The sequence below is a fragment of the Rhea americana genome, unplaced genomic scaffold, assembly GCF_003343005.1.
Source record: "Rhea americana isolate MKP2758 unplaced genomic scaffold, rheAme1 scaffold_91, whole genome shotgun sequence".
Taxonomy (NCBI): domain Eukaryota; kingdom Metazoa; phylum Chordata; class Aves; order Rheiformes; family Rheidae; genus Rhea; species Rhea americana.
Window position 1 is genome coordinate 3,358,011 of NW_028187100.1, and position 22,930 is coordinate 3,380,940.

The 22,930-nt window shown below is 35.2% G+C and overlaps 2 protein-coding genes across 6 annotated transcripts in view; one reads left to right on the forward strand and one right to left on the reverse strand.

Moving 5' to 3' along the window:
- The first annotated feature begins 2,557 nt into the window (after window positions 1-2,557).
- Window positions 2,558-21,826, forward strand: SIRAL2 (SIR2 antiphage like 2). Of its 5 annotated transcripts, none has more exons than XM_085324466.1 (11): window positions 2,558-2,674; window positions 2,855-3,042; window positions 3,590-3,630; window positions 5,603-5,685; window positions 6,734-6,986; window positions 8,714-8,935; window positions 9,540-9,668; window positions 10,533-10,818; window positions 13,233-13,265; window positions 14,645-14,728; window positions 21,320-21,826. In XM_085324466.1, the coding sequence occupies exons 4-10, from the start codon at window positions 5,639-5,641 to the stop codon at window positions 14,719-14,721; spliced, it is 1,047 nt and encodes a 348-aa protein (XP_085180592.1). In that variant the 5' UTR covers window positions 2,558-2,674; window positions 2,855-3,042; window positions 3,590-3,630; window positions 5,603-5,638; the 3' UTR covers window positions 14,722-14,728; window positions 21,320-21,826. The 5 variants fall into 5 exon arrangements, with proteins under 5 accessions (XP_085180592.1, XP_085180593.1, XP_085180589.1 ...); XM_085324467.1 differs by lacking the exon at window positions 21,320-21,826 and adding an exon at window positions 21,011-21,312; XM_085324463.1 differs by lacking the exon at window positions 21,320-21,826 and adding an exon at window positions 16,009-17,305.
- Window positions 18,576-22,930, reverse strand: part of SMC1B (structural maintenance of chromosomes 1B) — a 34,006-nt gene continuing 29,651 nt past the window's right edge. Inside the window, exons 22-25 of the mRNA XM_085324461.1 lie at window positions 22,226-22,377; window positions 21,867-21,936; window positions 19,004-19,114; window positions 18,576-18,731 (exon numbers count right to left, since the gene is read on the reverse strand). Of these exons, the coding sequence (XP_085180587.1) occupies window positions 18,624-18,731; window positions 19,004-19,114; window positions 21,867-21,936; window positions 22,226-22,377 (441 nt within the window). The 3' untranslated portion in view covers window positions 18,576-18,623. The remainder of the gene's footprint in view (window positions 18,732-19,003; window positions 19,115-21,866; window positions 21,937-22,225; window positions 22,378-22,930) is intronic.

Here is a 22,930-nt window from a genome sequence, read left to right on the forward strand (position 1 = left end):
GTAGAAAAAGAAATCGGRGATAACCAACAACTCCACTGTGCATATAGAAGGAATTTTATTTCAAGCAACAAGGGCAAACTGGCTTCCTGTTATGAAAGAACTTAAAATGCAAGTTAGTTGGTGTCTTAAAGATACTTTTTCAACAAGCTCAGTAAATTTTCATTAAGATTTTTACTTGTGTTCTTTCAAACCAACAGGTTTTGGCATAATGTAAACTAGGATTCACTTTGTTATTACTTACTAAAAAGAAAGATGACAAAAGTAAATCAACATTACATCTCAGTGCACAAAAATACAGCTGAATAATCAGACCTATGGCCTCCTCCAGCCAAAAATAACCAGCTGCATTGCTTATCCTGATTACATCATTTTGGGCAATATTTCCAAAGTCAGCAAGAAATCCCAAAATAAGCAATACAATTGAGATCTTGTTTAGTACACTTAGATAAACATGTGAATTTACTAAAAAATGAGAGATAAATCCTAGACTGAATCAGATGGTTAACTTCTGTAGTTACTTAATTGAAACTACATGTTCTACTTCTGAATTCCTGATTTGTAGCAACATTAATCACCTTTCTTTGTTGCTTCTTGAAAGAAACTTTTTTGTATTTCAAAAATTACACATTTCAATACACTTCATTCTCTTCTCATTGTGACCCTTGCTACTGAACCTTGTATTAGTTTTCTTGTAATACTGTTGTAGTTGTTTCTGCAATATATTTATATTGAATAAATACTAATGAAATATAATGAAAAATAATACAGGCTCTTGCTCTAGATTGGGTAAACTAAAAGTCTCCTTTAGATAATATTTTATATGTCTACTTTTGGGATGTATTTCATTGTCTTTAATGACTTTTCAAACCCTTTCACATAGGAATCTAGCACTTGTGTCATTTATTATTGTTATTACTGTTACTATTTTAAATAATAGAGTAATGGTAGTCTAAGGATATAAAGGGGCAAGATTTACAGGCAGAAGTAATGACATTTATCAGATGAATTGRTACAGTCATATCTAGGAAATATTACGCATACAGTTCACCAGGATGCAATGTCCTTATGCAAATCAAAAGTTAGTAAAGTTAGTGGCCTAATCAACTATTCTTCCATAAAGTATCTCAGAATATGGAATAAAACCAGTGGTTTTATGTTTCATCAGTAAAACTGGCCATCTTTAACAAAAATCTTTCTAAAATTATCCCAGAATGTCAATGTAACTCTGACATTGATTACATTGTTTTGTTGCAAACAAAGGAGACTATTCAAACAGTATCATATATGCATAAAAAGACCTCTGAATTCTGGTTGTGTCCCCAAACACTACAAGAATGACTGACTATAGGAAAAAGTATGATCTCTTAAGTCTTATACTTGGGAAGTGCCAATAAATACTTCCAGCCTTCAAGAATCTGTAAACTGATACCATAAGTAATTTTGAAAACTCTAGTTAAAATGGAAAATGACATATTTTCAGTATAGTTTAGCTACTGGAATTTGTGGGCACAGTTCTGCACTGGTAACTACCTCTAGGCATGATTTGCAGTCATTACACATCTGGCTACCTGATTTTCTTGCACAGCTGGGTCTTTCCATGAGGTGATCTAATTAAATCCACAGAGCTGCAAATAAAGCTGGGCACTGCTGTTAGAAAATACAGTGGAACAGAGCTACATATTGTTAATTGTGCCAGATTAAGCCATGCTGAAGGAACTTTGAGTTTTTAGGGTGCAGCTTTAAGACATTAAAAAAGAATCTGAAGAGAACTTTTGTCTATTGCCTTTCAAATGTGAYGTTAAATAAAGCAACCTGTTAACTGACCAGATGAATCACACTAAGTTGTTTTTGCTATCACTGCATATAACATATGCCACCTGATGTTAACACTTCACAATATTATTTAATTAYGCCTAAGTCAACACAGACAATCAAGCCTTGAATTGAGGGTAATTCTACAATGCCTTTTTGTTCTTAGTTTTATTGCTCTTTTCCTTTCTCATCATCCTAATATGTTTCATAATATTAATCCCACTAATCTTCAAGTTTAAGTCCTTTTCTTCCTTAACTGATGATTAATTGATCTCTTCTTCTTTTTTTTCATACAATCTTGTTGACTGCTAATTTACACTTTTTGCCTGTAGACAATTTCAAGTATTTTTAGAGGTGGGCAAATGTTACTCATCTCAATTTCATAAATCAAAGCATAGGTATGTTTAACATTCACTTACATCATCACAGAATACAGATCTGCTGAACTGTTGCCTTTCAGCTACTGGACCTGTTTGATTAAARTGGTTAACATTTTCATTTAACTGAAAATTTGTTCTCTTGCTTTGGCAATACCTAGGGTATATATAGTAATGAGGAGGAGGGAAAAATGACGATAAAATTAAGTACAGAAGATAAGTGTCTCCCCTTGAATAAATTCCAATGCTGACCCAGCTCCTCAGGCTGCGCCGTGCCGCGGGAAGGCTGGGGGTGGAGGGCGGTACCGTCCTCCGGCGGAACCTTAGTCTCGTGGCGGCTGTTTCCCAGCCGCGCGGGAAGACTTTGGGTAGGGGAGGCGTCGCCAGCAACGGTCGCTTGAGGGGAGCCGCGTGCCCCTGGCCCCGCCCTGGCGGCGTTAGGCCGCTGCCGGGCGATGACGGCGCTGGAGCTTGGCCCGGTCCCGGTAGGTGGGGGCGCCGGGCACGGGTGGTGGTGGTGGTGGGACAGCACAGGAAGGGCCCCCTTCCGGGCCCGGCAGCTGGCCTGATGGTGCTTCTGAGGGGGAGGAAGGGGGCTGCTACGCTCAATCGCCGCTCAAGGTGTCTTTAATCACAGCCTTCCCCTTAATGATTTGTGCTTTCAGACCGCAGATCCGGCTGTGGTGGCCGCGCTGCAGAGCAGAGCAGAGCGGCGCAGGGCCTCCGTAGCGCCTTGCRCCGTTGGGAGTAAGGGCTCGGTGCTGCTGGAGCTGGCCGGAGGTAGCTTTGCCCAGGAGAGCGGCTCCGTTTTGCTCATGGCTGAGTGAAGAGAAGTGCTGTCGCACAAGTGGAGGTTGGTGTCACCGTGAAGGTTAATGGCATGCCTAATTACTGCGCTAAATAACCGCGGGTCCACTTAGTGGACGGAGAAAGGAAGTGTCACTTAATAGAAGTCTGTGTCCTGCTTAGCCTGGTGCTCTTGTTTTTATTCCAGAGCAAATTAGCATGAAGGGGGGAAGAAACTTTTTCAAGAGATTTCATTTCTTTTGAAAATACTAAGTTTCATATATTAAACTGCTTGAAAAACCACTTGATTGGCTTGTGCCCATCAAACTTTTGACCTGAMATTTCAGGCTTTTTTTAAAAAATGCCTTTTTCATGAATAGATACTTAAAGTTATCTTCTTGAACAGGAAGAAAGTATAAAGGTGTACTGGTGAGCCCTCCCAGTATTTGGAAAACAGACGAAGTTCCAATTCAGTGTTTTCAGGCATATCTGGATTTTAGTGGGATCTGATCTTCTGACTACCATGAGGGGAAGATTGTTTAAATGTGCTAACTTTTGATTAAAATATAATAAATTGATTAAAATATAATTTATAATTTATAATTTTTTTTAAGGAAACCACTGGTGAATCTTAATGCCCAKGTTCTCTGCTTTGGTAGGTATGCTCATTGAAAGAAGTGTTTATTACGTCTGATTGGATAATGTTCTGTTTACAGTTTTTACACTATCTACAGTAACTATTTACAGTTAATAGCTAGAGCAGACATAGGCATGGAGAAATTTTAAGTTTGCCGTTGGCATCCATTTAGCTAATACAGTATGGGGTAGTTGCTGCCACTTACTCACACAGCTTTGGCTTCCCAGAAAGCGACTTAGAGCATTATAGAGATAATAAGGTCTAAAGTGTTGGTACTGACAGCATCCTGTGGTGAGATGCTTATTTTATTAATTTTGGCAAGTTACTAATGTATTAAACAATTACTGAAGTGTTTAGCTTTCTTGAGGATTGTTTCCCAAATATATCAAGGATGGGCTTATGATGTAATACAGTATTTTTCAGAATAAACAAGTTACAGTTATGTCATGTGTTGCTGTTGCATTATGAACTCTCAGTTTTTCTGTATGTAAAGAAATCTTGTTCTCTAGATACTTGGATGTTTTGCTCTTAATAAGTTACTGTTCTGAATTTTGAATATGCTAACATTCTTTGGATGCTGGTATTTTTATAGGATATAGTCAAAGAAGGAAGAGAGCATGAACAAAGTAAATATTATATATATAAAAAAAAGACTTTGCACTTGAAAAGACATTTTGGGTGCATTTGCAGATCAGGTCTTTGTGCATTTTATCAGATGTGTCTCTCTAACATTTTTTTTTTGTTTTTTCCAAATATTTTCCAGATTTAGGCCCGTTGCTTCCAAATTAGCTTTCAGCATGTGAACCTGAGAGCTGGCAAGAAGCCTTATAAGGCACAGGGTCTGGCAGAATGTTTATTTGGAGGATTAGGGTCTGCAGTCTTCACAACCACAAACTCAGATATGTTTCAAAGCCAGATAAAAAACACATCCTTATAAAAAAAAACAGATGTTTTTCTCTTACAAGAATGTAGATGATTTTGACCTCTTTAACAATAAGTAGGAGAGAATCAGCTATAGTCACGCAAACTTGCTGGTACAGCAGGGTCCTGTAGTACTCTTCTACAAAACTTTGATTTCTATGATTTTCCAATGTGTAATCCTTTTTGCTTTTTGTTCTTTCTTTGGTGCATACTGTCTAAAAAGTACAGCTTTCTGCTTCATAGGTTGAAATATGCTGAAATTGTGAGAAAGATGAATGAATTCATGACATTCTTTTGTTTCAATTTTGGAGATTTACAGGGCTAGCTGTTCGCAAATCATAATGATGTATAAATGTTATGAAAGTAAGATTTCAAAAAAAAATACAAACTCGGAAAAGATGTCTTACAATTCTCGGACACAGATCTCAATGGGATTAGGTGTCATTTCAAGTAGCAATATAGTTGCTAAGTTTTTATTGAAAATGACTTTCTGACAAATCATCTTTTATATGATCAGTGAAATAACTMGCTAGCTAGCAGAGATTTCTTGTAGCCTCATGGCTGCAGAAGTCTGATTTCCACAAACTTAGTTGAACCAACTGATTATACAGCTATGTGGGTTCAGTGGTCTTGATTAATATGAGTAGAAATGTTCGATAGGATATGATACGAAGACATGAATATTTCATCATTGCTCTTTAGGGGGAGTAATGGTTTTTTGATAATGGAACACTTACCTACTGTAAGCAATTTTCAAGGAACGAATTAATTTAACCAAAATGAATTAGCATCTTTAGGAGTATGATAATTTTGTCTTGAGTTCAGACACAGGTGTTTTTCAGCTGTGAATAGCCGTATCTCCACTAGCTGCAAAATGGCAGTTGAGTGAACTAAATGGAGCTCTGCTTGTTGACATGCTCATAATTTGTCTTTCTCATTTCTATTAGCATGTTGCTTAACATGTGAAATATGAGATACAAATTCTTGTTTTTAAAATATGAAATAAGAATAAATTGAAAATGCTGACAGCAAAAATATATCTGTTTTTATTTTGGGTCTCTTTTTTAAGGTAGATGACCATCCTTATTTTGCTTAGAGCTCAGAGATGGATTCATCAGAAAGATCAACAATTAGAAGTGAACAAAAATCCAGGTAACTAATGTTGTGAAGGTTATTTTATAAACTTGTTTGTTAATGGAAGTTTGAAAAAATAATTGAAATATGTTATTGAAAATTGGAAGTGAGAATGGCATCATGCTTGAAAACTTGAAAGARTCCTTTGAAACTGTTTTTTGTCAGTGACCATGTGCTTCATACTCAATTGAACTGTTTGTGAGAAATAAATAATATACTTGCCTAGAGGAAGCAATTTGTGCTGAATGTAGCAGGAAGGCATGGGGGATTATCTGTGAAATTTTTTTTGTAGGTATTAGCAAATTTATCTACGTGTTTCTTAATTGCTGTGTCTGAAGCCATTTCAAGTTAAACATTTCAATTTTTGCTAAATAATTTCAGGATATTTTGAAACAAGAGATTTAAAACATTCACGTTGCTGGATTAGCAGGAGTTAACATTTGGTAATTTTTAAATTTAAGCAAATTCTAAGGTTCTCTGTAGTAAAAACATGGTTTGAATGTATTTTTCACTTCCTATCCTATAGGAAGAATAAATAGGAATAAAAGATGTTATTTTTTCTAAATAAATAAAAGTTTGATTCTTTGAAATATTGCAGATATTCCCTTTGAAATAGTTCTTACTTTCTAGCATGTGCATATTTAGTAGATCATGGGGCAGTCCTTGGTACAAGGATGTAATGCTTTTTTAAAAAAAATGTTAAGTTGAAATAGTTGTTGGATAGCTGAGTAGACTGATAACTAGTGATTATCAATTTGGTTCTACTTAAAGATACTGATTTAAAGTCGTTGCCATCTTATAGCTATTTAAATTAGTTGTATGCACATAAATCTGTTGTCCATTTTAGATAAGTAAACTGTTCTGTTTTTTCTTTTCATTTTCGGGAATGTTCTGAACTGCTGCTAATGCTATAATTCTTCTGTATAGAAATGGAAGACCCAATTCCTTTGGCTCTTTAGTTTTGAACAAGCATTAATAGTTCATACAGACTACTTGTGTCAGGCATGAGATCTTCAKATAAGATAGAAGCACTGTAGAAAATAAAGATCTTTCTTTTGTTTTTAAGAAAATTCTTAAAAAGTCTAATAAGAAGGCAGCCTCGAGACCTTCTTCTGGTAATTGGAACTGGAGTAAGTGCTGCAGTAGCACCAGGAATCCCAGCACTGTGCTCCTGGAGGAGCTGCATTGAGGCTGTCATTGAAGCAGCTGAACAGCTGGAGGTGCTTCATCCAGGGGATGTTGCTGAGTTTCGTAAAAAAGTGATCAAAGATAGAGACCTGCTTGTAGTTGCACATGATCTCATCAGGAAAATGTCACCAGTGAGTATATATGTAGCTTATATCAACTTCTAAAATTATTATATCTTGTTATCGACCAAAATTCTCGTCATCTTTCTGAAACTGGAATTTTTGCTGGGATGGTAGTCTAATCATGGTGCATTTTGGCAGAAAAATCCTTGTTTTTGATGTAGGTAAGCACAGTTGACTTTTAAACACTTTTACCAGTGGGATGGTTGTTATTGTAGGATAGAATAGCCCTTTAGAAGATAGAGAAATCAGGATGTTAATTTATAAGATGTGTTATATATTTTTTTTTTAAAAAAAGTTATTTTATTAAACATTTGAAATAGCAAGCCGTACTTACTCTAGCAGTCTGGTCTGACACTGTTGACTAGTGACATCAGGACTCAATTGAATTTTGTCAGGATTAAAATGTAGGGTGATTACTTATCTTTATAAGTAAATTCTGCACATTAAGATAAAATAAAGGGTATATATGCCTATATAAATATAGGTAAAAGATATATCTTACCTTTTCGTATACTGCCAAACTTAGAAGTACTGTCTCTGTATTACTGCTGCAGAAGTGATGATTATTTACTCAATGTATGATTTCTAGTCTAGCTGAAAAGTGTTGGAAAAGATTATACTTTGTCATAATTAACACAGGCAAGAGTCTTGACTGTTAAAAGATTCTCAGCAATATTGCCCTGAACTGAAAGAGGAATTTTTAGCTCTGATGGCTCAAACTAGAGATATCTTGAAAACAGTAGTAGACTACGACCCTACTGATAGCCCTAGATCACACAAACTTACTGCTGCTGCAACTTATACTTCATTGAAGTCCATATGTGCTCAGTCTCCTAACCATTGACTTTTAGGTCCCAGAGGTTTTCAGATTGTATTAATAGTTTTGCCAGGTCTTCTAGTTGAAATAATTAYAGTAATGTACATACTGCTAAGCTGTAGGATGTGTTCAGCATTTTGAAATACATAAGTTTTCTGTACAGAAGAAGTACGATAACTGAGTCCTTTTGGGAGGAGTCTGCATGTGTATTGTTAGGTTTTGCAGCACATAAAAAGATGAAGAAACTTTTTTTTTTCTTTTTTAATCCATTGGAGAGCAAAAGAAGAAAAAAAATCTCTAGTAGTAATATTCCRGTCTCTGAAATTAGGAAGTGACAATGTTAGCATGCTAACTACTTTAAAAACAAGAGAAGTGTATTGGGAGAAGTGGTGTTTCCGTGTGGTTATGCTAGCAATAATACTTGGCTTGTAAACAAGTTTCTGGTATGTGTAAAACAGTTTGATGACTAGGAAGCTTGTACATTTTTTTAGAATTGTTATGTGTTCTGTCTATTTCAGCAGATACACAGGGTAAATGCAGCCTCTACTTTTAGATAAGTGCACCTCAGTGTTTCTATAGAAGTGACGGAGTGAGGGGCCGATTTTTATGTAGCAARATACTGCAGAGATTTGCTTCGTTGTACCCGTTCTGCAAACTTTTTTCAGAGAACTAGACGATAGTATTTTGAGCTATAATTGAAGGCAAGAGCACTTGAATAATTTGAAATTAAATGTTGATATTTCTATGTATTCAGCCTTCTATGTTTTATATACTACCTGAGCTCTCAAAAACTTACACAATTCTCCTTTAAAAGAAAAGCTTTGGCATTAAATAGGCAAATGCTGTGGGTTTCCAATTGAAGGCAATTATAATGGTGCGCATGATATTTATGAAGTGTTTATCTCTTTTCATTCTTCAGCGTACTGGTGATACCAAGCCCAACTTCTTCCAGGATTGCTTAATGGAGGTGTTTGATAACTTAGAGCAACATATTCAGAATCCTGTTGTTCTGCAGTCAATTCTAAGACTAATGGAGAGAGGCACAATGGTCCTGACTACAAACTATGATAATTTACTTGAAATATTTGGTCAGCAACAGAGTAAACCTATGGAATCTTTAGACTTGAAAGATAAGGATAAGGTATGATGAGAGTAGTAAAAATGTTCACACTTCTCATAAGAGAATGCAGTTCTTATACTTCACTGGAAGATTTTGGTATTTAAAGAAAACTGTCAAAACTTCTTACTTTGTAAAGCTTGCCTATAAAGAAAGTAACAGCAGATAGATGATATCTTGGTGTCTCTTTGTTCTGAACTATCTGATACAGTTTATCAAAGATCACAGTAACACATTTATTAACTATCCCCCCTGCTGCCCTGGGAAAGAGAGAAACAATTTCATCCACTTAAATGAGGTAATTGTTACAATCACAAATACGATTTCACCTAGCAGGTAATTTAATTAATTTGTCTGTTCATATCTTTTCTGTCAGTTTTGCTAGAACTTGCTTCTTGCTTGAATGCTTGTTTAGACCAAAAATCTCAAAATACCTTCAATATCAACAATCACTTCTTGTATAATTTATTTTAATTATTATAATAAAGTAGTAATTATAACTATATCTTGCTGCAGAAAAGTTTGAGAAGTAACTTTTGCTTTAGGTGGTTTTATATGTTAGGGCACCTGTATATTTTTGCAGTATTTCAATAGTATAGCATAATGAAATATGCATGGCTTTCTTTAGGTTCTTCAGTGGGCGAGAGGCTGTATAAAATATGGAGTTCTGCATATTCATGGCTTGTATACAGATCCTTGTGGAATGGTCCTAGATCCTTCAGGATATAAAGATGTTACTCAAGATCCTGAAGTAATGGTTTGTGWGATCTTTATCTTTTTTTTATTTATTTTTTATTTTTTTAATGCTTTGCCAAACTGTTTTGTTTTAGTCACTGCATATGTATTACTTTAGGCTAAGGTCTTGTCAGATCGTGTAGATTAAATAACTGAGACTCAGATAAGTAGCAGTACTATTCCGGAAGCCAGCTATGTTGCTGGGGCAGTGTATGTCCTTGTAAACTGCTTCTTGGTAAGTCACAATCAAAATCCCCAGTTGTATGTCATAGTTTTGAAGTTCTTTGTATTTAACTCAAGAATATTGGCCACAACACTGCATTTGAAGTTCAGTGTGGATTAAAAATGTGTATCCAAATTCTGTCAGCAGTTCAGTGTGTTAGTTAACTGATGCTAGTACAAGAGTTCTTCACCACCTGATTTTTTTGGATGTCTTTTTTTGAAAGGCATAAGTTGTTACAAACGCTGRATCCTGGACTTAACATCATATCTTAGGTATTTTGAAAAGTCAAACATTTGGTGAAGAATATTAATTTTCCGTATTTACATATCAACCCAACAGGAGTGTACTGTTCTGTCATTATTACTCTTTCAATGTAAAATGCCCTTACTGGAAAAATTTACATATTTACTTAATTTTGGATTGTGAGTGATCTTTTTTTTTTTTTTTTTTTTTTTTTTCAGTATGTGTGTATTTGTGGAATCATTACTCATGATGTATCAGTTTGTCCTGATTCTAACAAATTCTTAATTAATTTTAATATTGGTGGTTGCTCTGTTCTTTTTTAAGAAGCCAGACATATTTCAAAAGTTGCCAATTTTGCCTTTTGTTTACTTAAGTAAATAAGGTTTATGTTATTCTCTTGTGTGTTAAATTTCTTAACAGGAAGTTCTTCAAAATCTGTATCGAACGAAATCATTTCTATTTTTGGGCTGTGGAGAGACTCTGCGTGATCAGATATTCCAAGCTCTTTTTCTTTATACGGTAAAGAATAAGGTGGATTTAGGACATTATATGTTGGTGCTTAAAGAAAATGAAGACCACTTTTTTAAGCTCCAAGCAGATATGCTTCTGCATGGAATAAAAGTAGTGTCTTATGGGGACAGCTTTAACCAATTTCCAGAGTATGTACAAGACCTGACTGCTCAAATCTGCAAGCAGAGAAGCCCAGGTAATGTATTCTCTTTTAATTGGAAAATTTTGATTGTTCAAATATGGAACCCTGATAGTATATAATCAGAAGTTGGCCTGAGGTGTTTACCTTGTGTATGTAGCTAATGGTAGGCCTGTGCAAGATCTCTACTTATGAATGGCATGCAGAGTTGCAACACATGACAAAACTGCAACAGATTTTTTTTCTTTAGAGTCTTGAATTCTTGTGAATTTAACCTTTAATTCTGAATTCATCTTTTTATTGTTAGTATTTGGTTACTTTTATTTATGTTTACTTTTATTTATGTGTATTTTTTTGTCTAGACTAACCCATTCATTACCCACTATCACATTATGTAAAATACCAGTAAGAGGCTGGAAGAACTGAAGGAATTAACTCACAGGATCATCTGAGTAAACCAAAATATTTGTGGCATGATTAAGCATAGAGTGGGAGAACGAAAACTGAAAATCTTAAAGGATGTAAACATACATCCAGTAGCTTACATAAGACTAATTGGGGATAAAAATTGAGTGGATAAAATAGAAGAGGTTGTGGAATAATCTGTYGTTTGTGAGAGTAAATGCCATTCTCTACAGGACAGTTCATATTAGAATGGGAAATAACTTGGTATCTATGCTGTAGGTAACAATTCTGCCCTGAGAGGGAACTAAATTGTACCTACTAGATCTCTCTGCTCACTTTTTTTTTTTCTTGCATCCTGTGATAACTCAAAAAACCTCTAAGGAGTAACAGTAAAGAGTTTTTATACAAAGAACAGGGAAAAATGGCAACTGGGTGTTGAAATAGGGGAGGGAGATTTCTTTAATGCTCTCCCATCAAGGACAGTTCTACTGAGGGCAATCCAGAGAGTTGAGGAAAATAAAGAGAAAATTACCTTGGGAAGAGTATTATTTCCCAGCACTTTTTGATCAACAATGCCAGTGGAATTGTTTTGACTATAAGTACCTGAAGGGAGGGTGTCAAGGGAACGGGGACAAACTCTTTTCAGTTGTCCCATGTGACAGGACAAGAGGGAAATGGGCAAAAACTGAACCGCAGGAAGTTCCGCCTGAATGTGAGGGGGAATTTCTTCACTGTGARAGTGACAGAGCMCTGGACCCGGTTGCCCAGAGAGGTTGTGGAGTCTCCTTCTCTGGAGATCTTCAAGGCCCRCCTGGATGCAACCCTGTCTAACATGCTCTAGGTGACCCTGCTTGAGCAGGGGGGTTGGACTAAATGATCTCCAGAGGTCCCTTCCAACTTTACCGATTCTATGACTAAAATTCTTCCAAAGTGGTGCATAGGAGGAACTTTCTTCTTGCCCTCCCACAAAAGATTGCAGGTAAGTGCCTGAATTATGTAATGATTTCCGTAAGTGGATTAAACATTTAGGTTGCAGAATGTTTGTATAGATGTATAATATTCCTAAAAGTATGTTGGAGTGCAATACCRGACATTGATACAGTCAACCTCAGCCTGCTAGCTGTAGGCTATAGGCTGTACTGCTGTTGATTTACACACTATCTAAAACCTATTGGAGTATCCGTTTTACTGCAGAGCAGCCACTGATCTCAAAACAGCATGGAAGATGTATTTAATTAACCTCTAAATACAAAATAAAAAGAGATATTAATGCTGGAAATTACTTCATCATGCTGCAGTGCTGCCAACATACAGAGTCACCCTTCTTCATTCAATGGGATTACTAACTGGCATAATACTTGCARGAGGAGGGATCTTATTCTGAATTCAAAATTTTGATCTCATTTGAAAGTCAAGAGCTCCAGTAAAACTGGATGGCTACCATTTAGGTTACCCAGCTGCTGGGTTTCACTCTTTTGTGTTTCCTTATTGTTTTGTAAAAGCAAACGTCTCTGGACTTTCCTGTGAAGAATATTTTACTTTAATCCTTGTTTTGCTTCCTGCTAACAAACTTTCAGTGATTTCTAACTATATGTAAAAATATTTTTTTTTCAAGCTAGAGCTTATTTACAAACTAATGAGGTTATAAGGTAGCATTTTGAATTTAAGCTTCATGTGTCTCAGTTGTTCTTAGTAGACTTCAGAAAATTTTATTTTTCAGATTCCTTAAGACAGTGTTAATGCACTGTCCTTTCCTTTTTGACAGTGCAATGCTACGCCTCTTGTCTGTTAAATACAATACCAGAGTGTATTGCCTGGGCCTTCTTGAAAGTAACCTGAATGCTGAATTTCTGGATAGCATGTTGCACTAATTTGCTTGCATTCTTGCACAGACTTGATCATTTTACTAGGCTTAGTGTTAGAAAAAACTCTTTCAAAAAAAAATAGCACAAGAAATTTGTCAAAACGGTTATTTGAAAGAAGTGCAACCTTGCCACTCTGGGAGTTTTCAGAAGGTATAATCTAACTCTTGGATGCTAATTCTGTTCCTGTTTCACCCTCTCTAGATGCTGACCAAGTGGACAGCACAACACTGTTGGGTAAACCACATTCTTATTTTCTTATTTCTAGCAGGGATGTAAAAATAGTCTTTTATAGAGTAATTAAGTGATTATTATGCAGAGCCCTGATTTGGCTGTGAAAATACGCTTAGATTCTTTATTTACTCTCTCATGTCTTTCTATATGTTAATAGATAACTGGGGACTTTCAGCTGTCAGTAAAAAACGACATAATGGAAGAGTTCCAGCATGCGTATGAAAAATGATTTGTGCTGACAGGTTAATCTAAACTAAGAACTCATGGACACGTACATGGCTATTTAGAATGTTTTTCCTTAAGAGAGCGTAGAAGAATGAATCCCAAACTTAAGCACGTAGTACTGAGGATGAATTTTTTGTAAAGCATTGCTCAGTTGTCTTTGTGATACTTGCTAAATTAGCGTAACTTCATTTAGAAGAAACACGTCAAAAAATGTACTGCTAAGATCTTTGTGCTGCTGCTCTAAATAATACCAAGATTATTATGGAGAAAAATTGTGTGAAACAACCTTCTTTCGTTATTGTAGAAAATGCTTTTTTGTTTCTTTCAARCAATGAAAAAATATGAAAGGACTGAGACTTATGGGCAGATGTAAATTCAGAAATTACTTTTGTACTTCCAGTTAGATTCTAAGCTTCTGTCTCTTTCAGATGAGTTTGTAATCCCCTTTTTTTCAGTAAAGTACAGTTGGGTATCACTGAAGAACAAGAAATCACACTTTTAAGCACAACTTGGTCCACTTCCACTTAACATAGAACTCCTTTACTAACTTATCCAGTAATACCTTCTGTAAAAGTAGGCATAGCATCTATTTTACTTGTACTCTGGAATATGTAAAAACTAAAAATTAGAATGATTCCTTAGCACAGATTTGCAAAATACTCYCCCGTCCCCCGAGTCTGGAATTTTAGGTGATAGACTATAAAAATGAATGCAAAGGAAATACCTTTAAAATCAGGATGTCCATCTTTGCTGTTTCTATTTCAATATTAGTTCATACTAGGAATTCTGTTCTCTGAATAAAGGACCCAGATTTTTTTAAAGAAATCTCTCTCTTGTGAACTTAACAGGCAGTATCACATGAAAGTAAAAATATTTTTCTTCTAGTTTTCTTCAAAAGGCAGCTGTATAATGAACTATTTCCTGTTTCTTATGTTAGTCCTAGAGCTCAGTGTTACCAAGTTTGAGGTCACTGACCTGAGGGTACAGACTTTCAGTAGGCAGTTAGTGTAATAAATCAGAATCCAAGTAAAAGAATCTCAGTGCACCGTGATTGTTTATTTTTGTATTGGATGCTTGTAATAAAAAGTACACAAAATACACGTGGAAGAAATATTTTAATGTTGCTACATACAACTATTTTTCTTCTCTCTCCACAGGAAYTTCATGTGTGGACTGTGCTAAAAGGAAGTTAGGAGAAAATGGCATTGATCCTCCTAAGAGAATCAAGCAGTGAGATAATGGTATACCCACTATTCAATGAAAAAGCAAAAACTTCTTGAAAGCAAATGTTTTATATGAGCGTGGAAAGTTTYGAGCTATTTCCATGTCAAAGTGGATTTAAAATTGCTTATCTTAGCATTTTCTTTTCTAAGGATGTAAATGGGGAATGCATGTCAAGTTTGAGAGGCACACTGGTTATTCTCCATGCAGTTCCAAACTACTCTGTGTAGTACTAAAGCTGTATGTGCTGGGTCATTTAGAAGCAGATGCAAGTTTTATCTGGCTGTGCTTGTTCAAGCCCACTGGAGGTCTTGAGACTGTTGAAATTTAACACTGAGCTTGTATCAAGGTTTGAGTAGAGTGCTGTGAAGTCACAACACAGATACTTGAATCTGCCTAAAAAATGACTGTTGGTATACCTGAAATTATCTGTTAGTGGCCTTTAAAACGAGTTTTTTTCTAGTTCATCAGCTGAATCTCTGCTGTACTGCATTTAGGCAGCTGAAAGAAGCTGAAATCTTCAGGGGTCTGTCAGCACAAGCTGTTTGCAAGATTCAGATCTAGAACTGCAGGCTGTTAGGAATTGCTTTTCTATGTTTATAGAGCCCACATCACAATAACATGCTTGTCTTTATGCTTGTAGCAAGAGTACTCATTTTCATGTTTGTTTTTAAACATGAGATCACATGGTGGAGAAAAGGATATAATAGAAGAATACCAACAAAGACAGACATACAGTATATGCATTGGGACTTACTGACCTATTTGCTGTGTATTTGTATGAAAATATCCTAGTGTTTGAACTGCAGAATATGCTGTCAAAATCCGAGAGAGCAGATACAGAATAGCTTTAATACAGCAGAATTAGGTTAGTATCTCATTATGTATCTGTATACAGTGTTCAAGTTTGACTTTAGTGGAACTGCTCAAATGGTTAGTTAGGCACTCTTAAGTATCTCTCCAAGGTAGTTACATCACCTAGCATTGAGCTGTCTCAGCACTACCCTACCAGACTTGCTTCAGTTACTAACACCAACACCTGAGATCCTCTGAAATCTCTCACCATAGTGTCCACAGGAGAGCATGTCCAGGGCCCTTCTTGTTCTGATGCTGGCATGTTTTTATCTGGAGGTTGTGGAGGCTGCCCTGGTCAGGTTTCTCTTAGGTCCATCTCTTATGGACTTGACCTGGGAACACACTGATTAAAAGAGGTTTTGCATGGAGGATGAGCTAGAGCTGTCAGATGACCTTTCTGTCAGACTTGTAGCTGCTATGCTAACTCTTCACTCTCATGTCACAGATGGAATTTCTGCTTATTCTCTAGTTGTATGCATGCAAGCAAAGTGATATACCTGAAGATGAAGTGAAGGCTTCTTTCTGGACTGATTACTACAGAGATGTTATATTTCTTTGTGATGTGAGAAGTCTTTGTCCCTGTTCTGAAGTAGGCAAAGTTCTGAAGATACTTTGCCTGGCTAAGCAATCTGAACAGTGTGTGTGCGCTGGTTCTTTATCTCAGAAGAAAATACACCTGTTATCTTTCAGGATCTACAGTCTGTATTTTGGCTTTAGTGTATGATAGAACTGCTGAGGAGCTCAGTGTAGGTCTTGAAGGTTAGGCTGTGTTTTATGAAGTTAAAAAGCAAAAGCATAATGAAAATAAACATAGGCATACTCAAACCCTCTTGCCACAGATCACCTTTAAAGATTGTCTTCTAGCATTAAGTACAGCATCATCTGCAAGATTCTAGCCTGTAAAATTTGCTTGGTTATTTTAGTAAGTGTTAAGCTGCTGGTCTTGATGCTGATGAAACTTAGAAAATGTAAACTGACATAAACTGCAACTCAGTTTGTCTGATGAATTTTGCTATTACACTTTTAAGACCCTGGTTATTGCCATTATTTGGCTCCTTCCCTAAAGTCAGGTAATATTTTATTTTGTACCTGGAATCAGACTACGTTAGGAAGTCTCGTCCTTGCCTTCTCGTCCTTCTGATCAGCTTATACCTAGCACTGGAGGTTCTTCAGTTTTGTAAACACTGCTGAATTACAACTTGTACAGTAGTCTTTTCTAACTGAAGTGCCATGTATTTGCACTCTGAAAAGCAGATGAGTATCAATTTATTTTGGTTCATAACATGTGCATTAAGGAGTATACAGAAATTCCTCAGTGTCTCCCCCTACCTGCCAATCAAGGAACTGTTACCGTCTACATACAATTCAGCCATCTTAAGAACAGCATAGCCTTGCAGCTACCTCAGGGATTAAAATATAATCAACAGGGACAGAATCTCAAATTTGGCTCTTCCATTTGATTCATGTTAAAAGTAACTTGTTTAAGGCTCGATCCCAATTACTACCTGAATAAGGTGAAAGAATTAACCATACAGCTAGAAGTAYAAAAGTGACGTTTCTGGTTCTGGTTCTACTGTAGATTTTTTAATATATGTTAATTCATAATTATTTTTAAATAGGAGTAAGATATTGACTGAAAACAATCCTGTTGACCATTACCATATTTTGCTCCAGCTGTGAAAAGAAGTTGATGGGGGTACCTTTGATAATACAATTTTAATAAAATATTTAAATCTAAGCAAGCCATTCTTGCATACCAGTTAATATATGTATCTTACCTTTCTTTACAGACTGTTTTTTACAGTATTTTTCTGTTTCAAATGGGCATTTTTATAAATGKCTTAAAAACAAAACAAAAATAGAACTATACTCACAGTACACAGGCTGGCATGGATCAAGATTTCTGTGGAAAACACTAGAGGCTGCCCTTCTATTCATCCATTACACTAATACACACATTTTCACCTCTGCCAGTGGATTTGAGATAGGGGACTGATACTAAATGGTGATGAACACTGAGAATAAATAATTTTATTTAAGGAAGTGTAACAGCAACATTAGTATTTAATAAGCATTCTTCTGTTAAGTGGATACATGTTACTGACATATAAAACATATGAACAGTAGATAAAGTATTCCCATAGGAACATGTAACATATGTCATTCCTTGCTTATGTAGTAGCACCATGTCCAGTGTTGTTCAGTTGTGCACAGCAAGCACAATATAGCATAGAAGTCTAGTGGCCTAAAGCAAGCTAGTATGTGAACATATAATGTAATTGTTTAAACAAACATGAAATAAGCAAAAAAAATCCCACACACTTTAACATACACTAAAGTGAAACACAGGCCAGATTAAGAATGATATTTGAGAGCGCTAGAATCACTTAACCAGCTTCATTACCTTTGCTTCCTCTAGCGCAGCTACAAAAAAAAAAACCCTCACTGTACTGGAACAGCTGTGGTATATATATATTTTGAGATTGCTAATTGTATGGCATCTGACTTGCACTTGTTCTGCTCTTCCCACTTTTATGTGGGGTACAACACCTTAAAGGTGGAATTCTTCCAGGTTATATCACTCTTATGGAGAAGTAGTATGAGCTTTAGTAAAATTAGTATTTTCTTACAGTTGTAGTGGACTAAAATCTCACTAGACATCACTAAGTCAGGTGAGACAATTGCTAGATTACAACACCTTGTTTTGTAGAATAGGAAATAACTATATGCAGCTACCACCTAGAGAAATTTTGAAAAGTGTTTGCAACATGCTGCAACTATGGCTTAAGAATTTTTTTTTTTCTTAAAAAAAAAATCTGTGAAGTCTAATCCTTTGTAACAGCATGTTTTATGTGAACCTGTGGTCCTTTATCTTAAGGCAAATAGTTGAATATTAGTGTGTTCTTTCAAAATTTTACAGAAATGCTTTGTTTGAAAGATAAATGTTTATCTGGTCAAACTTTTAATAACACATCAAACTCAGAGTTGTAATAAATTCAACAACTATTAACAACTATAAAACAGTTGTTATTTTCACATGGCCCTGAAATCATCCACATTTTATTCCAATCTAGAACTGTGTGTGTTCTCTCTTCTTTCATGATCATCCATGTTTGGATATGAAGTAAGATCCAGAGTCAGTACTTGACTGAACATATAGTCATCATGCTGAAAAGAAGAATCACACAATTTAGAACATCTCTGTTACTTGAAACAAGCATTTCATAACTGACCATGAGATATAATAAGCTTGAATCAGCCAAAGTTATCTGCTAGCCAAGTCATTATCTGTGATTACTTCAGAAGACAAAGTGGTTCAAATCCAACAGCAGTTATTTACGTAATGATTAACTGTAGTAGTTTTTAAGGTGCAAATCAATACTTTAACAAAAAACAGAATTTTGTTAGATAATACAAACTAAGTAGTAATTAATTGTTACCTCTGGACACACTCCAATCAATGCATCTGCTTTGGAATAAAACTCTTCCTTTAAAGAAATAACTATCATTTGAATCTGTTCATGTGCCTGGTCTCTAATGAAACTTGATACCTTTGGAGAGAAGCCAAGTATTTCAGTAACTTAGTTCTGACAGACTTAAATCACACTAATTACTATAATTAGGGAATGATGCAAAAGGAACTGAATTTCATTAGCAGTAGAATTCAGTAATTCTGTTACAAAATAAGCAGGATAAAATGAGGAATAAAACAGTAAGACAGCTATTTTGCATATTCTTAACAGCCTCTCAGATTTGTCCTTTTATAARAATGCGTATGAAAACAATCTTCACTCCAATGAATAAGGTCACAGAAAAATGTCAGTGCCAATGAAAAATATTTAATATAGTTAATATAATTTGGAAGGTAGGTGAAAATTCCTGAGTAAGAGGAAAAAAAAAAAGTGAAATGGCTGTTGCTGGTTGTATGCTAAGATCTTAACTATACATTTTGCTGCAAACAGTATTTTCCTCGCTGAGGTACAAAGTGAAAGACAAAAATTAAGCTATAAATTGGAGGCTAAGAAGACAATATTCCACAATGGAAATTATATGCTGAATAAAGAAATATATTTTTAAGTTAAGAGTTTTGTCTGTACAGTTTTATCTGGCACGTGTGATAGAAGGTAGCTGGATTTAATCAGTTACAAAAATGAACTTTCATTAAAGTTGTTAATTTGAAGGTGTAATTAAATTGTTGAAAACTGTTTTAGTAAATCCTTAAACAGAAAAAAATGGAAAGAAGAATTTTATTTAGTCTAAGCAAATTCTCTGGATACCAGTAAGTACTAGCAACAATATTTCCAAATGGTAAATTATACCACATATATCATTTTGCTCACTTGCAATATTTAATTTCTCTGTCTCAAGATTTTGATGCTTTCCAGTAATACGTCATCTTATAGATATGGAAAAAGATATGAAAGAGCAGAGAAACATTAAGTTAGTTCTTCTTGCAGAGCCTTGCCATTTTGATTTTGTTCGTACTACAATTTAAGACATTTGTCATGCATGCTTACAGAAGAGTCTAACTCTCCTCCCAACAACATGTAGAAAGCTAATTAAAGATTTTCCTAGGAAATCACTGATTTGTCACCGAGTCATGTAAGCTGATTCTCCAGCTATATTAGAAATAACAGGCCATATCACAGGTTTCATGGTCCTTGTCACTCATATAAAACAGGCAATCAAGTCCTCTCCCCTGCCCTAACCCAACACTGGAAGCATTACATATGTAATTTATAGTAATAATATGAAATATATATGATCTGTAATATATATAGAGAGAGAGCACTACATAATCTATTTGTAGTATGTATTATGAGAAGAAAAGATAAAACTGTGAGAGGAGCACTAAATCAAATAGGAAATAATGGGCAGTGGCTATGCACCTATTATGCTTAAACTATAATAGATACAGGCATCTTCAGTAGTGCAGGTTGGGCAGAAGTCCAATTCAACTTCATAGGAAGAAGCTCAACAGAAATGCCAGATTAGATTGGTTGCAAGAACTGAACTAAAAGCTCAATGCAGACTACTAGGGCAATTTTAGGGTTAACCCTCATGAGTAGTATAATTGAGTGTGAYAGCTCTTTGGCATAATATTTATGGTTTTATTTTTGTAAGTACATATTAGACCAGCACTTACTATACTCTCTCTGTTAATAGTCTGTACTCTCTTGAATATACAACTTGAAAATGTACATTATTGAGCTGCTTCAAATACAGTATGGTACTTTTAAACTGTAAAAGTATTACAAACTGAAAGTTACAAGCCTAGAAACCGTTCAGCCAATAATGATGCAAGAGGTAATATAAGTGTCTTTTGGAAACACTTAGTGTGGTAATGAATGGGATTTTTACCTGAAGTAAATTGATCAGATTTATGATAGGTTTTTAATTAAGAAATGAAGTTGCATAAAAAAATTGAGGTTATTCTTTTTTTACAGCATTCTGGAGAGGAATGCTGCTTAGTATAGTCGCAGGTGTAAAATGGACATCTCTTCAGTTGTACGTGGCATTGAAGCCCAGAGCTTCTCACAAAGCTACCAGGGGTCAGCAATCTCCAAGAAGGAATTCTATCTGACAGGCACAAACAGTGCACCTTCCCCAACTTTCTACTGTAGAGGTACCCTCCAGCAAAGCCTCATACTTCACACAGTGAACTCTGTTAGGAAAAAAATATCATTTGTTGTTTGTAAAACTGTTGCCAATCTTTATTGTTTATATTCCATTTTATCATAATTTTATCGTTATAGTGAACAGTTACTACCAAAAAAGGAAAAAGAAATTGGGAGAGGATTGAAAGAGTTCYTTTCATCAAGCAAGAGTTACTGCAACAAAAATGGGAGTAAGTGATAGCCCTTAATTGGTGTTCATGAAAATAAAATTTTGTAGTCCAAATCAAATGAGTGATTCCAGTGAGAGAATGACTTGATTTTCAATATCCAGACACATTCTTTTCTACTTTTTTAGAGATACAGGAATTCAGGGTGCTTAAAACAAAACAAAATAAATGGAATCAACAAGTCACAGATGACCTTCATGTCAAATGGTAGCACATACATTCATGCTGCATACTTTCACACTTCTGACATTATCTCAGTTTTACAATTTGGACACATTAAAATATATAGTTAAGAATTTAAACCTAATCTTGGTCAAATACCTCAAAGTAATTATTTCTGTCACAAATCTAGTATATTTTGAAACAGGTTGAAGAGTAATCAGTATCTTCTTTTTTTCTGCAAAAAGATACCATTATGTTGTTGTAGATTAACAATAAAGTGGAAGTGATAAACTTACTTTATCAATGTTTGTGTTATCCAGGGCAGCATCTATCTCATCTAAAATAAAGAAAGGTGCGGGACGAAAGCTGTGAAAGAAAATGCATTATTTTGCATGTAGATGCAAAAATGTTTATGCTAATAAACATTCTAAATACTCTGAGATCACTTTATCATAAAATTCTGTTAAGAAGTAACAGCAGGGAAAGAAAGGATTTTTAGTCAGTGTTTGAATACTGTATTAGCAGATTTTCAACACATTGAAATGATAAATTCAACATTCAAAATGATAAATACAACACYGTCTTTCTGCCGCTTATGTAGCGATACATTCAGATGATATTGTAACATCTCTTTTAACCTGTAATTATCTTTTACCTGTGTATAGCAAATACAAGAGCCAGAGCTGCCACAGATTTTTCACCTCCTGACAAGCTATCCATTGGCATAAATCGTTTTCCAGGAGCCACACAGTTAAAGCCAATACCTTCCAGATAAGGCTCCTCAGGATTTTCAGGACTAAGGAATGCCTAGAAATGCAAACATTTCATTATTAATAGTAACGTTTATAAAATTGTTAAGATGGATTTTTTTTTTAAGCTTAAATTCTAAGATAGTGTTCAAACTGGTAAGTTAACTTCATTTGTAGCAAACACTTGTTCATCCATACTGAAGAGTACCACTGTAAAAATTCCCAGCAAATCAGTCCTTCCTAATTAAGTAGGACCCAGGAGGCTAATTAGCAAAAAATCATTTTAGAAACAGATTAACGTATCTGTTAGTAACATACTTTTAATTAACAAATAAACCTGATTTTATCAGCTTTTTAAAAGCTTAGATTTAGTTTTCTCTTTTGTAARTAAATACACGTACAAAATTTTTTTTTGGTGAAAAGTTAATTTTACAGAATCTAGCATTACATTGCTAGTGTATTTCATACTATCTGGAGAAAGATTTTAACATATGTAGGCTTTCTGTATAGCTTGTATACTGGTTCCTGTGCCCCCACATTGGAAGTACTATTTGGAATGGATGTTTACCAATCTATACTTAGTGATACATAGTTTATTCTTCCCATTAAAG